We start from the raw sequence: 17253 nt of genomic DNA on the forward strand, positions 1-17253 counted from the left end.
AGCCTGAGGGAACTGAACCATTTCACCCTGGACCAGAGGAGACTACTTGGGGAATTGATTCAAGTCTTCAGAATCATGAAAGGTATTGACCACATCAAACCAGAGGAGCTTTTCCAGATCAGGAGGGGGACACAGACCCGGGGACACAAATGGAAATTGGGCTTCAAGGCATTCAAGACAGAAAACAGGAGACACTTCTTCCTACATAGAGTTGTCAGAATCTGGAACAAACTACCCAGCGATGTGGTTGAATCTGAAAATTTGGGAACATTTGAAAATAAACTAGGTAGGATCCTTGGATCACTTAGTTACTAATGGACACCAAATGAGCACGATGGGTCGAATGACCTCCTCTCCTTTGTAATCTTTCTTATGTGGGGTTTGTGCAGCGCAAATGGCTATCGCACAAAAATGCGTATTATTTGCCATATTCAAAACCCTGTTTTGCACAGTGCAATCCATTCTGCGCCGTTCACCCTGTAATTGTATGCAAGGCACAAAATGGGGGGAGTGTATATATAATTATATATATAACAGAAAATGAATCATCATCCAAGAACTGCACAAAACTGTTCTCAAACAGTGGGAATAACAGTGCACTGTGGAGTGGTGCAGGTGAGTTTGTGAGGCGCAAACAGGTTTTCGTGACACAGGAAAAAAATGCTATATTCCAATGTCACGCAAAGATTTCCACCATGTTTGAATATCTCTCCTTTTTTGGCCAAATTGCATATTTTTTGCATGGCACACATTTTGCACAGGAATTTCGGGCGGGGGGGTATAAAAACAATTTTTTCACATCAGAGAATGCTTCACATCATTAGAAAGCTGAGAGTTTCAGCTTTCATGGGATACCAAACACTTGGCAAACAACACAATAGTGTACACAAGAGTACACATGGGATTATAAGGGTACTAGAGAGGTTCGTCAGTTTAAAGGGTTAAATTGTGTTAATTGTGTTTTTTATCTCCAATTGTTTATTTGTTCTATGCTTTAATTTCAGAGTACATTGAGATATTAAACTGCATACATTTCAGTAAAAACTGGAAAAATGTAGGTGTTCTAAAACTTTTGACCGGTAGTGTACTTGTCCCCAAATAAAACATAACAAGGAAAAGTTTACAGGGTCAGTATCTCAGAGCCCTAAACAGAACATGACATTTAATGAAGGCAGTTTAAATATAGAAGTTTGTAACACATTGCTAAAAGTATCAGATTTTTAAAGTTTTTTCTGGTCTCTGAGTTTTAAGAGCGGGAAGCTCAACCCCTCCCACTGTCCACACTTTCTCTCCACTCCCCTGTATTGGGCTAGGCATTCCTGCCTAATCTCTCCACTGCCACGCCCTCTTTGTTCTCAGTACATTAGAGGTCTTTGTAGTTTCCTTATAGTGCCATGCTTCAAGTGTTTATAGAGATTTTTATAAGGATGAAAATACTCTCAATTCCTCTTAAAATAACTGATTAAAGATTGCTTGAGGTTTATACTAGCATTGAGTCTTCTGTGCCTAGTTAAGAGGTGCAAGTGTAAATGTAAGAAACATAAGAAAGTTTACAAATTAGATAAGGCCATTTGATCCCTCTTGCTTGTTTAATAGCTAGTAATTTAGTAAACTGAGAATTGCATCCAGTCTCTAAATGATTCCAAGTAGTCTGCTTCAACAAAAAGGTTTATGAAGGAAGGAAAGTGTGAAGTGTCTGTTTACTTGTCAGCTACCATGTGTATTCTGTCTTATTACATCCAAGCAGTTTGCTTTCAGCTGTGTTAATTGAAAATCACATTTAATAATGGCAAGACAGATTTATTTGTACTTTACACACTTTATACACAGATGAGCCAGATTAGTGAGTGAACTGTCATACATACAACAAAGAGAAACAAGTTAATAATTAATTTTAAAATGAATGGCAAACAGTTATGCCTTCACATCAGGTTGCTGGTTGAATTCTCAGGTTTTTTACAACATCTCTAAATGCAATTTGGTGTGCAAACATTGACACTGAAAGGTATGATATATTAATCCAGGGGGGGTAATAATTGTGTGACATGTTAGTATTTTCTGTAAACGTGATACAGCTTGTTTCAGTGATGCCTTGTTAACTTTTTATTTATAAGGCATCATCGGGGCACACATTTTTAAAGTGTTACTTCATATTTTTGTTGTTATAAAGGTTGTGTCCATGTTATTTGTGTTGAATTACATGAACTTTTGCCAAGGCTGTGAAAAGGTAGATTTTTAAAGGACAGGATGAAGACTTTTGAAGCCCCATCTTTAGGTTGTATTAAGTATTTGGTACAGGGGGGGGAAGAGGTTACCTCTAATGTACTTTCTAACCCTTTCTAACTTAAATTAAAACAAAACAAACTTTGCTTTAATAATAAAATACAAAAAATAAACAAAATATGCTTTATTCTTATTGCAAACATCTCGTTCTTTCATTGAGTCTTAATTGTCTGTTTTTGATTTTTAATTCTGTTTAGGCTCTGGGAAGCATGTACTTCATCCACAAATCCCTGAAGAACATCTACCAGTATGATTTTAACTGTAAGAGTAATGTTTTATATTGATGATGATGATGATTGGGTCTTTTAGACTATAATAATAATTGTTATTAAGATGCACCAATGATAAGGAAGAACATAGTGGTACTATATAATATATTTTGTAATGAAGTGGTGCATCTGTACATTTAAGCACACATCCATCTTCAAGAACAATAAGGATAATTTATTTGATACTGATATCACCCTTTTATTGTTTACAGAGAATTTACAAAACCACAACAATATGATTTTGCATTCAGGTCATACTGGAGACAAGAAGCCAGGGATTAATGACCTCAGTAACTGAACTGCTCTTGTGGCTTCCCATATGGAGGCTTTCTAATGTGCGTCAGTCAAATTTGAAAGGAAGCGTGATGAAGATCGCATTGTCTGTGTACCTTCCATGTACACTGCAATCTGCTGTCATATACATAATGTAATAAATCGGCCATTTAGGACTATTGTGATTTCCCTACACGGAGTCCAGTGATGCTCCTAGTGATTTTTTTAATAAGAAACAGCGAATGGAAGGCCCATAAACTTTACAGCCCTGTCGGGTTTTCTTGTATAACAGGACTTGGGGATCAAACCAACATAGTCTAATCACTATATTATGGATCTTCTTATCATGTATGCTGTAGAGATGAGGATAACATCAGTCTATTGATTGCTCTTTGTATGTGTTTTTTTTATTATTATTCTTTTTTTTTTCCTTTGCTCCAGTGAAAGATTTTAAAGCCATCTCTGGACAGAACAAATGCATCGGCTGTTTGGATGGGGTGTCCATGGTGGAAAAAGAAAAATTCCCAAAGAATTTCTGGCCTGATGTGAGTGTGCACAACCCGTGGAAGGTCAATGGCAAACTGTGATGTCGGGCTGGCTGCACTGCTCATGGTAGCGCAGAGCTTGATCAATTCCCAGAGTGGCTGCAGGATTAATGATGATCACAGTTTTTAAGTTATAAATGTGGAAGCCAATCTACTCTGCAAAGTCATTCTACAGCCCTGTGATCTGAGGGCTTGTATATATTTTGGGAAGACTCTGAACAGAGCACAAAACTATATTTGTTATGGTGATCATTATGATTATTATTCACAGACACTTTAACTCAGAACAACTGTGAGTTGTCATTGTATGGTCCCTGTAATTTTCTAATAGAAAAAGATCCACACTCATATGCACTCAAAAAATACTTGTTTGTATAAGATTTTTAAAAGAAAGTTAAAAGAAAACCCACACAATGTGTACTTTAGATGTACTGTAGTTGTTTATATCAACAGTAAATACAAAGGTGTTACAAATATACAAATATATTGATTATCCAAAACTGACTGTCTGGAATGCTTTTGTTCTTGTAGATTATTAATCTTTTTTTTTTCCATCACTAAAATTACAAAAATCTATTTATTTTATATTTTGAAGCAACTCATACTATGAGACAAACAGTTACACACCATTTGGGGGATGACTGACAGTGATGTGTGATTCAAAATTCAATGCCTTCAAATGCAACTCCTCCTAAACGGCCATATCAATTGAACTGAAAGTTAGCAGGTGTCTCATTAAACATAAGTACATTAAAAGTTATTCAAATTGTGTGTTTCCCTTAATTCATTATGGCTGACATTGACCAGTCAAGATCTTACATTGAAAACGCTGTTCAGAATTTCATGAAACTTTATACATAGGTAAAAGTCTGTGAGGACATGTACCTGAGGTGATTGGTCACATGGTGAAACTGCCATGTTTAATTTCTTTATAATATAGAAAAATACCCCTGTGAAACCACATTTTCAATTACGTGGGTCTATGTTTTAAAAGGAAGGAATAATGTTTTTTGAATGGCAAAAGAGTCTCAGCTATATAAGTATTATCTAAACGTATTAAGTAAGGGCTCAACATTTTGTTATATCAAAACTGATTACAGGGATTTTTAGAGCTTGCTTGTTTCTGTATTGTATTATTTGAATGTTGCTTTTTTTCCCCCTTTCTTTCAGTTCAAGTGGTCCAGGAAAGGATATATGAGGACACGCTGGATTATTCACAACCAGTAAGTCATCACTGCTAACTTGTTTCTGAGATATGATCACCACAAACCCCTTTGGATTGTAATATTACACAGCTCCTAAAGGTCTTATTAGCAAATGTTAATATGGATAGAAACATTTGGGACATTTGGAATTATAAAACAATGTATATTTTGTCTAACTTAATTGTGCTGTAATTACTAGGTTGTAGTGTCCACAAGACAACATATGAGCAGCTTTGTTATTTATTGTACTGATGGAATTTCTGATATTTATATTTCTCAGTTGAAGTTACAGCAGTAAGGAGAAAAAAGCAATAGTCAAAGCCCTTCTTTTTCATATTGTGCAGTATACATTGAAATATATAAAATAATTAGCAATTTCCTCCTGGGCTATTTCCTGTTTCATTCCCTATTGTGTATGAGTGGTGTGTGTTAAAGAACTAGTAAAAATGTAGATTTTTGTTTTTTTGAACACATATAGTTAAGAAACACAAGTAGGATTGTTAGGATTTTTTGTATTTTTGTAGTCATTACCACAGTGAAGCTAACATCTATCTACCCCACTCCAGCCACCTGAAAAAAGTGTTTATCTTTGGCTTATGAACGTTGCTTTCAGAAAGTTAGATTGTATATTTGAACACAAAATCAAACGCTTACAAAAGCTGGAAAGCGATGCCTCTAATTAGTTTAATGTATTAATATTCTGTGGTGTTCAGAGCGTGAAGTAAAACAAGTGAATTTCACAGCTTCCCTTTTTTTTCTTAGTTTTCCTTTTCCATTTGTGTTAAAAGACCCATGCTGTAGTTAGTGCAGAAGTGTGTTGCATTTGCTGTAGCTACAGTATGAACATAACACAGCTGGCTATCTCCCGCAATCAGAGTTTTATCTCAGCTCAGCCCAGTGAGAACATGTGTCAGTAAACACGTTCTATTTTCTCTGTATAATAGTATCTATTTGCTCTTCTCTATCATTTCCATGGCTAAATATGAAATAGCCCAAACCCACAGCAAAATGGTGGCAATAACTGGGTAAACATAGGTGGCTTGTTGTTTGAACATTAATTGTGTGCCCTGTGCCAGGTAAAATAGTGACTGCCTGCCTTGGGTGATAAATGGTGTTTAATTGTATACTGTTATTAGGCATTCTGCACTCTTGACAACACTCAACATGCCTGCAAGGCATCAAATCACTACTGAACAACTGATACTACCGAAGCACTGACCAGAAAGATTCATGTAGTTTTTACATAATCCTGTTTCAGTATCCACACTAGAACATAACATTAAAATACATATGTTATTCTGTGATTCTGTTATGATGTTATCACATCAACTAAAATGTATTGGTGGGGATATACAGTCATTTAGTTTATAAAGACATTAACAGAGGAATTGCTCTGCATGATTTAGAGATTTATCCAGAGATATTGACTTTGGAGAGGAAATGTGTGGACAACAACATATGGAAAGACAAGATATTAAATATACATTTAGAACAGAGTACATAATCAGTCAATCAATTTTTATTTTAATATTTATGTATTTGTTATTTTTAAACTACTTTTACAAAAGGATTACCTCACATCACTGCACACGAAAGGAACGGTTAATTGTAAAAAAGTAAACATTCTGATCTTCTTGTTACTGTAACAGTTATATTGCCTGGAGGGGAGGCAACCATTAGGCCTAGGCCTTGGACCTGCAGATATTTATTTTATCCTATAACAACCTGCAATACATAGGAGTTTTTGTTTTTCTCCCCTCTGTAACAAATGTTTTTTTTTGTGTTGGTTTACTTTATTTTAGTTTATTTAAATTGTTCAAGGTTCATTAAAAAGAAAAATGTTATTGTATGTTTCTCATTCTGTAAAGTGCTCTGTGGTTACCATGCGAAGAGCGCTATACAAATGAAAATTGATTGATTGACTGATCTGAGAAACAACAAGTAGTGAAAATGCTGGAAGAAAGGGGAATGCCTGCTATTCCAAACCAATAGTTCTGGCTGTGCTACACTAATAATAAAGCATAAAATATGTTTTGCGTGTTTGAGTTTTTAACATTGGAGACATGCAGTCTCTAATTCTGTTTGTTTTCTATAGGGGCTTTGACCTAGTGAATGTCCACTTATTCCATGATGCCTCCAACCTCATAGCCTGTAACTCCAGCCCTTCTGTCTATTCTGGCAACAGGGAGAAAGCTCTTAGATATGTCATCAATAGGTAAGACTTTCTTAGATCAGACAAGCATCTAGTGACTGTTGAATGTGTACACATATGTACAGCTTAATGGAGGGTGGGGGTTGGATAGGAAAGGGGGGCAGGAGACAACAACAAAATTGTTTTTTTCCCCCCTTTGACTTACTTGCTCCACAGTTTCAATGTGTTAAAAAATAGGGGGGATGAAAAAAAAAAAAGAAAAAGAAAAGTCTTCATTAGATAAGTATTCACCTCTTTTCCTATGACATTCATAAATAAGCTTAGGTGCACCCAATTGCTGTCACGGTTCACACAATAAGTTGAATGGAGTCCATCCCAAACTGAGCAACCCGGTAAGATGGGCATTGGTCAGAGAAGCCACAAAGGGGCCAGTGACAACTCTGAAAGACCTACAGCGTTCCATGGCTGAGATGGCTCAACAACAGCTCAGGTACTCCACAAATCTGGCCTGCATGGAAGAGTGGCAAGCAGAAAGCCATTTCTGAAAAAAAAAAAACATGTTAAATCCCACTTGGAATTTGCATAAAGGCACGTGGAAATGCAATGCATTATGTCTGGTGCAAACCCAACACAGCACAGGTTACACCATCCCTACTGTGGAGCATGGTGGTGGCAGCAACCTGGGAAGCTTGTCATAGTAAAGGACAAAATGGATGGAGCTACACAAGGGGAAATCCTTGAGGAAAACCTGCTTCAGTATGCAAAAGACCTAAGACATAAGAGATAGTGACACTGTATTGGGTAAAAAAACAACAAAGTGAATATCTTAGAGTGGCTCAGTCAAAGCCTGATTTGAATCTGGGGCCCTGAGCTGGGGGGGCGCTTAAAGGGGAAAGCTCCGTCTGCCACCTCCCCCTGCTCTCACTGCCGAAAGCTTCAACCCCCTAACCCCCCCCGCCGCCCTCACTGGCGAAAGCTCCGTCTGCCACCCACCCCCCCAATCTTACCGGCGAAAGCTCCGTCCCAACCACCCCCGCTCTCACGGAAAATAAATAACGCCAGGAATTATCAGGGCCGCCACACAGTCTAGAATCGCCACTGATGCCCACCAACATTTTTACCAAGAAGAATGGGTGAGTATTGCATAAAAGCAGATGTATAATCATGGTAGAGTGTTACCCAAAAAGATTCACAGCTGTAATTGCTGCCATTTACTGTAATTTCTGTGTTGGTTTTACCAACACAATACATTTAAGTTTTTTTGCATGTTGTAACATGACAAAATGTGAAACAAATCCAAAGGAAGAATTCTGTATTTGACATTCATTTATAATAGTATTTGTATTTTTGCAGGGTATCAGATGGTAGCTATACTGCCCTCCCATTCTTCCTTTTTGGAGATTTCAACTTCAGACTGGACACACTCAGTCTTGTACAGGTACTATATAATCTAGAAAGATTACCCTGCTGTTAAATTTCCAGAATGTTCCAATGTACATTTTTCTTTTGTGCAGTAACATTGTACAGGTGTCCCTCGATTGTGGGACATGGGGTATCCATATGGAAAAGGATTTAGGGAAAAGGGATATGTTCCTAATAACTGAAAAGAAAATTACATTTTCATTTATTTGAGCAAATAATTGTGTGCACACTTGCATTTTTTTAAGTTTAATCAACTTTTGTTACTATTTATCAAGGCTATGAATGAATGACACCACTGTAATTGTAATTTCATTGTTATGTCTACAGATTTGTTTTGCTACAATATCATATTGTTCTATGTTCACAGTGATTTTCCACAAAGTTATTCAATTTGCTGGGAAATAATCATATTAGGTGTTTTTTCAAATTGAAAATGGCACAAAATAAAATAGGTACTAATTGAATACGTCTTGGTCCAACTACATTAATTGGATGAGAACTTTCAAATCCAAATGCTATCACAGTTAAGGCCACCGCACACCAGACTGGCACGATTCGACAAGACACCGACACAACATGAAAGTACAGGCTCTTCTGGACCCATACAGTCTTTATTGAATGCAGTATTAAAGTAAAGATCTATTTGATCCCTTTTCAATAAACAATTGTTGGTTTCCTACATTATTTACAGATTTTTTTTTTTTTTAATTATTATTAAATCACATGCTTAGTATAGCATTTTATATATATATACACCGATTAGCCATAACATTATGACCACTGACAGGTGAAGGGAATAACACTGATAATCTCGTTATCATGGCACCTGTCAGTGGGTGGGATATATTAGGCAGCAAGTGAACATTTTGTCCTCAAAGTTGATGTGTTAGAAGCAGGAAAAATGGGCAAGTGTAAGGATCTGAGCGACTTTGACAAGGGCCAAATTGTGATGGCTAGATGACTGGGTCAGAGCATCTCCAAAACTGCAGCTCTTGTGGGGTGTTCCTGATCTGCAGTGGTCAGTACCTATCAATAGTGGTCCAAGGAAGGAAAAGCGGTGAACATGGGCGGCCAAGGCTCATTGATGCATGTGGGGAGGCCCGTGTGGTCCGATCCAACAGACGAGCTACTGTAGCTCAAATTGCTGAAAAAGTTAATGCTGGTTCTAATAGAAAGGTGTCAGAACACACAGTGCATCGCAGTTTGTTGCATATGGGGCTGTGTAGCCACAGACCAGTCAGGGTGCCCATGCTGACCCCTGTCCACTGCTGAAAGCACCTAAGCATCAGAACTGGACCACAGAGCAATGGAAGAAAGTGGCCTGGTCTGATGAATCATGAGTTCAAGGTGTTGACTTGGCCTCCAAATTCCCCAGATCTCAATCCAATCGAGCATCTGTGGGATGTGCTGGACAAACAAGTCCGATCCATGGAGGCCCCACCTCGCAACTTACAGGACTTAAAGGATCTGCTGCTAACGTCTTGGTGCCAGATACCACAGCACACCTTCAGAAGTCTAGTGGAGTCCATGCCTTGATGGGTCAGGGCTGTTTTGGCTGCAAAAGGGGGACCAACACAATATTAGGCAGGTGGTCATAATGTTATGGCTGATCGGTGTATATATACACTCACCTAAAGGATTATTAGGAACACCTGTTCAATTTCTCATTAATGCAATTATCTAATCAACCAATCACATGGCAGTTGCTTCAATGCATTTAGGGGTGTGGTCCTGGTCAAGACAATCTCCTGAACTCCAAACTGAATGTCTGAATGGGAAAGAAAGGTGATTTAAGCAATTTTGAGCGTGGCATGGTTGTTGGTGCCAGACGGGCCGGTCTGAGTATTTCACAATCTGCTCAGTTACTGGGATTTTCATGCACAACCATTTCTAGGGTTTACAAAGAATGGTGTGAAAAGGGAAAAACATCCAGTATGCGGCAGTCCTGTGGGCGAAAACGCCTTGTTGATGCTAGAGGTCAGAGGAGAATGGGCCGACTGATTCAAGCTGATAGAAGAGCAACTTTGACTGAAATAACCACTCGTTACAATCGAGGTATGCAGCAAAGCATTTGTGAAGCCACAACACGTACAACCTTGAGGCGGATGGGCTACAACAGCAGAAGACCCCACCGGGTACCACTCATCTCCACTACAAATAGGAAAAAGAGCCCACCAAAATTGGACAGTTGAAGACTGGAAAAATGTTGCCTGGTCTGATGAGTCTCGATTTCTGTTGAGACATTCAGATGGTAGAGTCAGAATTTGGCGTAAACAGAATGAGAACATGGATCCATCATGCCTTGTTACCACTGTGCAGGCTGGTGGTGGTGGTGTAATGGTGTGGGGGATGTTTTCTTGGCACACTTTAGGCCCCTTAGTGCCAATTGAGCATCGTTTAAATGCCACGGCCTACCTGAGCATTGTTTCTGACCATGTCCATCCCTTTATGACCACCATGTACCCATCCTCTGATGGCTACTTCCAGCAGAATAATGCACCATGTCACAAAGGTCAAATCATTTCAAATTGGTTTCTTGAACATGACAATGAGTTCATTGTACTAAACTGGCCCCCACAGTCACCAGATCTCAACCCAATAGAGCATCTTTGGGATGTGGTGGAACGGGAGCTTCGTGCCCTGGATGTGCATCCCACAAATCTCCATCAACTGCAAGATGCTATCCTATCAATATGGGCCAACATTTCTAAAGAATGCTTTCAGCACCTTGTTGAATCAATGCCACGTAGAATTAAGGCAGTTCTGAAGGCGAAAGGGGGTCAAACACAGTATTAGTATGGTGTTCCTAATAATCCTTTAGGTGAGTGTATATATACACACTACCAGTGAAAAGTTTTAGAACACCTACATTTTCCCAGTTTTTATTGAAATTTACGCAGTTTATATCTCAATGTACTCTGAAATTAAAGCATAGAACAAATGAATAATTGGAGATAAATAAATAAATAATGGAATCCTTAAGCTGACAAACCCCTCTGGTACCCTTAAAAGGACACCAAATCCCTGTGCTTCTTTTTAATCCCATGTGTACTCTTCACTGTTGTGTTGTTTGCCAAGTGTTTGGTATCCAATGAAAGCTGAGACTCTCAGCTTTCTAATGATGTGAAGCCTTCTGTTTGTTTTGTATACCCCCCCTGCATTTACGCCCTGCATTCTGAAATGGGGGGTTGGGGGGTTACTTGGTTTGAGTAGGAATACAAAAGCTCAGAAAATATTGACAATTATGACCATCCACGTTTTGGTAGAAGCAACACACACCCATAGAGAGCTCAAAATGTCAAGATGGAAATCTCTGTTTACAGTGTACTAATACACAACGATTATACATAATTTGATATGAACTTCTCTGTGTATTAGAACATCAAATATTATATATTGTTCTGAACAAAACAAGCCTATTTGCAAAGAAATCCAATCGAAACTGAGTGAGCTGTGACCGTCTGAATGAGACCACCCCTCTCTGGAGCAGACTGTGCGTTTAACCCCTGGGCTCTGAATGATGGCGGCGACATGGAAACTGTAAATCGGATGTGTTTGAGAATGAAACACGCTGGTAGCCAAGAGAATAAGCTTTCAAAAGATGTGTGCATTGTAGGAATACAGTGTAACTACTATGCACAGGAGCTGCATGTAACACTGCGAAATAATGCTTAAGAGGGTGTAGTAACAGAGTATATAACTCTGAAATGTACATTATTTTTCAGTTTTTGGTAACCTAAACTTTTTTTTTTACCTGGCAGTTTACCGTTTACCTTTGTAATATTTCATATTCACTGGACTTGAACTGCTAAAATTTCAATAAAAAACTGGAAAAATGGGGGTGTTCTAAAACCTTTGACTGGTAGTGTATATATACAGTGGCTTTCAAAAGTATTCACCCACCCTGGACTTTTCCACATTTCATTGTGTTACAACATGAAATCAGAATGGATTTAATCAAGAGTTTTTGCCACCGATCAAAATGTCCATAATGTAAAAGTGAAATAAATAATCTGCAAATTTGTCTAAATTAATTAGAAATACAAAACAGAAAACAATTGAATGCATAAGTAATCACCCCCTTTGCTATGACACACCTGATTGAGCTGTGGTGAAACCAATTGTCTTTAGAAGCCACATAATTAGTTGAATGGTGTCCACCTCAATTAAGGTGCAATTAAGGTGTACCACATGATTTCAGGTTAAATACACCTGTCTCTGGGAGGTCCCACAGTTGGTTGGTACAATTCCTAACAAAAAAATCATAATGAAGACAAAGGAACATCAAATCAGGGATAGGATATAAGAACATTTCCATTGAATATCCCCCGGAGCACAGTAAAGTCCATTATTAAGAAATGGATGAAGAAATGAATCTGCCTAGAGATGAATGAATCTGTCTAGGGAGGACACCAAGAGGCCTATGGCAACTCTAAAGGAGTTACACTGTGCATACGGCATACCGGGGCACAAAAGTGGCCTCTATAGGAGAGTGGCAAAACGTTGAAAAAAAACTCACATCAAAGGCATGTAGGAGACTCTGAGACGAAGTGGAGGAAGATTCTATGGTCTGATGAGCCCAAAATAGAGCTTTTTGGCCTCAACACTAAGCACTACTTTTGGCACAAGCCTAACAGCGCACGTCATACTGAGAACACCATTCCTACTGTGAAGCATGGTGGTGGCAGCATCATGCTATGGAGATGCTTCTCTGCGTCAGGGCCTGGAAACCTTGTAAAGCAGAGGTTCCCAAAGTGTGGCCCAGGGACCAAATGCGGCCCCTCTTGTAAAGATAGAGGGCAAAATGGATGCAGCAAAGTACATAGAAATCCTTGAAGAAAACTTGCTGAAGTCTGCAAGAGACCTGGGACAATGACCCCAAACATACAGCCAAAACCACACTGGAGTGGCTTAAAAACAAAAAGGTCAATGTCCTGGAGTGGCGCAGTCAAAGCCCGGACCTCAATCCATTTGAGAATATGTGGAAAGAGTTGAAAAATGCTATTCACCAAAGGTCCCCATCCAACTTGATGGAGCAGTATTGCAAAGAATAATGCTTAAAATTGTGCAAAGTTGGTAGAGATTTAGGGCAGGATAAAATCAAAAATGTTTGCAAAGTGCGAATGTGAAAAGTTGCAGAAGAGTCGCAGGAGGGACTCGCAGCTCAGCTCCTCGCATATGAGGACCTGCGAGCAGGAAGGAGATGTGTTTGTAGGGTGTGTCTTCCAGGATGGTCGGGCAGCGCGAGAGACACCGCGAACCAATCACAGAGTCTGAAATTGAAGAGAAACCAGGGGGGGGGGAAGAGCAGGACGGTCCCGCGAGAAGCAGCGATGTGCCAATAAAGCAGACAAACACAGTGATCTGGAGCTCCATGCTGTAAATCCACAGCATTAATCTCCCAACTGACACAAAACTACAAGCCTATACTTCGTAGCGGTTACGAATATGAGTAGAAGAAAAAATTATAAAATAAAAACCGAAGCCGCCATTGATGAAAGCTGTGTACTTCTTCTTCTTCTTCTTCTTCTTCTTATTCTTCTTCTTGGCAGACACCCTTACCTAGGCATTATCTATTAGCGGGTGGATCAATGGTTGGGTGAATAACAGATCAATGTAAATATTTTATTCAGCGTCCACTTCCCAGCTAACACACTACGTTGCTACAATGTTGTGGCAACATTGTGTGTTAGCTGGGTTATGTGTAGTGGTGCAGATTAAAAACAAATTGTGACACTGTCATGTAATTGTAATTGTTTACTGTGCCTTTAACAGTACGTAACCAGGAGATGAGGTGGCTAGTAAGAAGTCAGAGTTTACAGGAAGAGTATGTAAGAGCACGTTGATTGAAGTAGTTGTATTGTGCACTGGGGAGTTTGTTCAAATAAACTTGATTTATTGTCTCGCATCAAACTAATTAATGTGACAGACGCACCTGCTAGAAAACTCATAGTGGTTACATTTATCATTGGAAGAAACTAGCAAACTAAAAATAAGCCGGAACTGTTCATTGGAAATCAGCTGTTTCTGACGCTATTTTGGAGTTTCTATGGGAATGCAAGTCTCCTGTTGTGACGCCTGATTCATCAATAACATCAACATACATTAGTGTGAGGTCCTTATGTGCGAGCCCATAAAGTCTTTCTTCTGTCATAGTGGAGCTAAAAGTAGTTTTAGCTCGCGGAAAATAACTTGTAATATGAGCACAGTGGAAGTAATGCAAGTAATAAGTACAGTGTTAAGCCGCCCCCTTAAACATATCTACCTGATTGGCCTATCGGGTTTAACACAATATCGAGAGCTCTGAGTGCCTGAGCTGCGGTTTGTACTGGTTTGCCTTTAACGGATTATTTATTTGTGTATTAATATATGTAATCCACCCAATGTGCAGTGCACAAACCTCAAACATTGGATGTGTACTGGCTTGCAAGTTACGCAACAAAATATGCTTGTACATATTCCAAAAATGTCGTCCAGACTCCATGCTTTACCTATTTGTGTAAATATTAATAATTGCAATTATACCGTATGTTTACGCTACTGCCGCTTTAACAACAGTGTCACTCGAAGCAGTGTTCATCTCTTAAAAGTTGTGTTGAGTCCATATAGAGAGAGATGCATGAATTATTGAAAACCTGATATGTCTGAACTTCGATTACAAAATGCATACATTAGATACACATTCAATCTGCGGTGAGTGCGTTACTGCACGTGGTTCTACGTTACAGATACACTGTAAGAAAGGATACTTACATAGATTTCTAGGCTGTATCTGGATGTAAGTGACAGTGAATACTCAACTCGTGAACTGCTGGCTGATACATTTTAACAACAATATGTATCCTAAACTAATATAAACGGATACTGGTCGGCATTACCATTGCCCTTCTGTTGGATATACCCGTCTGGAATAAGCTGTTTCTCACTGGTGAGTTTATTTTCTCACTTTAAAATTGAAATTCCACCTTTCTGTAGCCGCAAATGCTTCTGCGAGCGACTCGCAGCGCAAACATTGTTTATTTAATCCTGCCCTTAGATTGCACATAGACTCATGGCTGTAACTGCTGCCAAAGGTGCCTCTACCAAATATTGAATGAAGGGGGTGATTAATTATGCATTCAACTATTTTCAGTTTTGTATTTGTAATTAATTTAGAACAATTTGCAGATAATATCTTTCACTTTGATATTATGGACATTTTCTGTGTTGATCAGTGGAGCAATTTCTTGAACTTTTGAGAGCCACTGTATATGTTTTTACACAATATTGTTGCTACTTGCTACATGTACAGTGAGGGAAAAAAGTATTTGATCCCTTGCTGATTTTGTATGTTTGCCCACTGACAAAGAAATGATCAGTCTATAATTTTTATGGTAGGTGTATTTTAATAGTGAGAGACAGAATAACAACAATAAAATCCAGAAAAACACATTTCAAAAAAGTTATAAATTGATTTGCATGTTAATGAGGGAAATAAGTATTTGATCCCCTATCAATTAGCAAGATTTCTGGCTCCCAGGGTGTCTTTTATACAGGTAACGAGCTGAGATTAGGAGCACTCTCTTAAAGGGAGTGCTCCTAATCTCAGCTCTTACCTGTATAAAAGACACCTGTCCACAGAAGCAATCAATCAATCAGACTCCAAACTATCCACCATAGCCAAGACCAAAGAGCTGGAAAGGCTGGAATGGGCTACAAGACCATCGTCAAGCAGCTTGGTGAGAAGGTGACAACAGTTGGTGCGATTATTTGCAAATGGAAGAAACACAAAATAACTGTCAGTCTCCCTCGGTCTGGGGCTCCATGCAAGATCTCACCTTGTGGAGTTTCAATGATCATGAGAACAGTGAGGAATCAGCCCAGAACTACACGGGAGGATCTTGTTAATGATCTCAAGGCAGCTGGGACCATAGTCACCAAGAAAACAATTGGTAACACACTACGCCATGAAGGACTGAAATCCTGCAGCGCCCGCAAGGTCCCCCTGCTCATGAAAGCACATGTACAGGCCCGTCTGAAGTTTGCTAATGAACATCTGAATGATTAAGAGGAGAACTGGGTGAAAGTGTTGTGGTCAGATGAGAACAAAATCGAGCTCTTTGGCATCAACTCAACTCGCTGTGTTTGGAGGAGGAGGAATGACCCCAAGAACACCATCCCCACTGTCAAACATGGAGGTGGAAACATTATGCTTTGGGGGTGTTTTTCTGCTAAGGGGACAGGACAACTGCACCGCATCAAAGGGACGATGGACGGGGCCATGTACAGTCAAATCTTGGGTGAGAACCTCCTTCCCTCAGCCAGGGCATTGAAAATGGGTCGTGGATGGGTATTACAGCATGACAATCTACCAAAACATACAGCCAAGGCAACAAATGAGTGGCTTAAGAAGAAAGACATTAAGGTCCTGGATTGGCCTAGCCAGTCTCCAGACCTTAATCCCATAGAAAATCTGTGGAGGGAGCTGAAGGTTCGAGTTGCCAAACGTCAGCCTCGAAACCTTAATGACAGGATCTGCAAAGAGGAGTGGGACAAAATCCCTCCTGAGATGTGTGCAAAGCTGGTGACCAACTACAAGAAATGTCTGACCTCTGTGATTGCCAACAAGGGTTTTGCCACCAAGTACTAAGTCGAAAGGGTCAAATACTTATTTCCCTCATTAACATGCAAATCAATGTATAACTTTTTTGAAATGCGTTTTTCTGGATTTTTTTGTTGTTATTCGGTCTCTCACTGTTAAAATACACCTCCCATTAAAATTATAGACTGATCATTTCTTTGTCAGTGGGCAAACATACAAAATCAGCAAGGGATCAAATACTTTTTTTCCCTCACTGTATTTTTACTCTGCTATACATCTATACAATACACCACATAATCTGTGACAGTTCCATTTGTCAAGAAATGTCGGTAATAAAACATTTGTGTTCAAGCCTTCAAAATAACTCCCTGGAATAGCAGATGACACAGACAAGTAACTCAATCTGATTAATAATACAGCGTAATTATTACTACCACAACTATACGGTGACTTGGAAGGGCAGATGTGAAGTGAGACCATGTGGCTGGATAGAGCACAGCTTATATTGAATAATCAAAGTAAA

The 17253-nt window shown here is 39.1% G+C and overlaps 1 protein-coding gene across 2 annotated transcripts in view; it reads left to right on the forward strand.

Moving 5' to 3' along the window:
- The window catches only part of inpp5l (inositol polyphosphate-5-phosphatase L), an 86902-nt gene that overhangs the window by 37067 nt on the left and 32582 nt on the right, over window positions 1–17253 (forward strand). For both annotated transcript variants that reach the window (XM_066714549.1, XM_066714550.1), the window contains exons 5-9: window positions 2481–2544; window positions 3267–3370; window positions 4541–4593; window positions 6671–6790; window positions 8081–8165. In XM_066714549.1, the coding sequence (XP_066570646.1) occupies window positions 2481–2544; window positions 3267–3370; window positions 4541–4593; window positions 6671–6790; window positions 8081–8165 (426 nt within the window). The remainder of the gene's footprint in view (window positions 1–2480; window positions 2545–3266; window positions 3371–4540; window positions 4594–6670; window positions 6791–8080; window positions 8166–17253) is intronic.

Source organism: Amia ocellicauda, chromosome 9 (genome assembly GCF_036373705.1).
Source record: "Amia ocellicauda isolate fAmiCal2 chromosome 9, fAmiCal2.hap1, whole genome shotgun sequence".
In the NCBI taxonomy this organism is placed as follows: domain Eukaryota; kingdom Metazoa; phylum Chordata; class Actinopteri; order Amiiformes; family Amiidae; genus Amia; species Amia ocellicauda.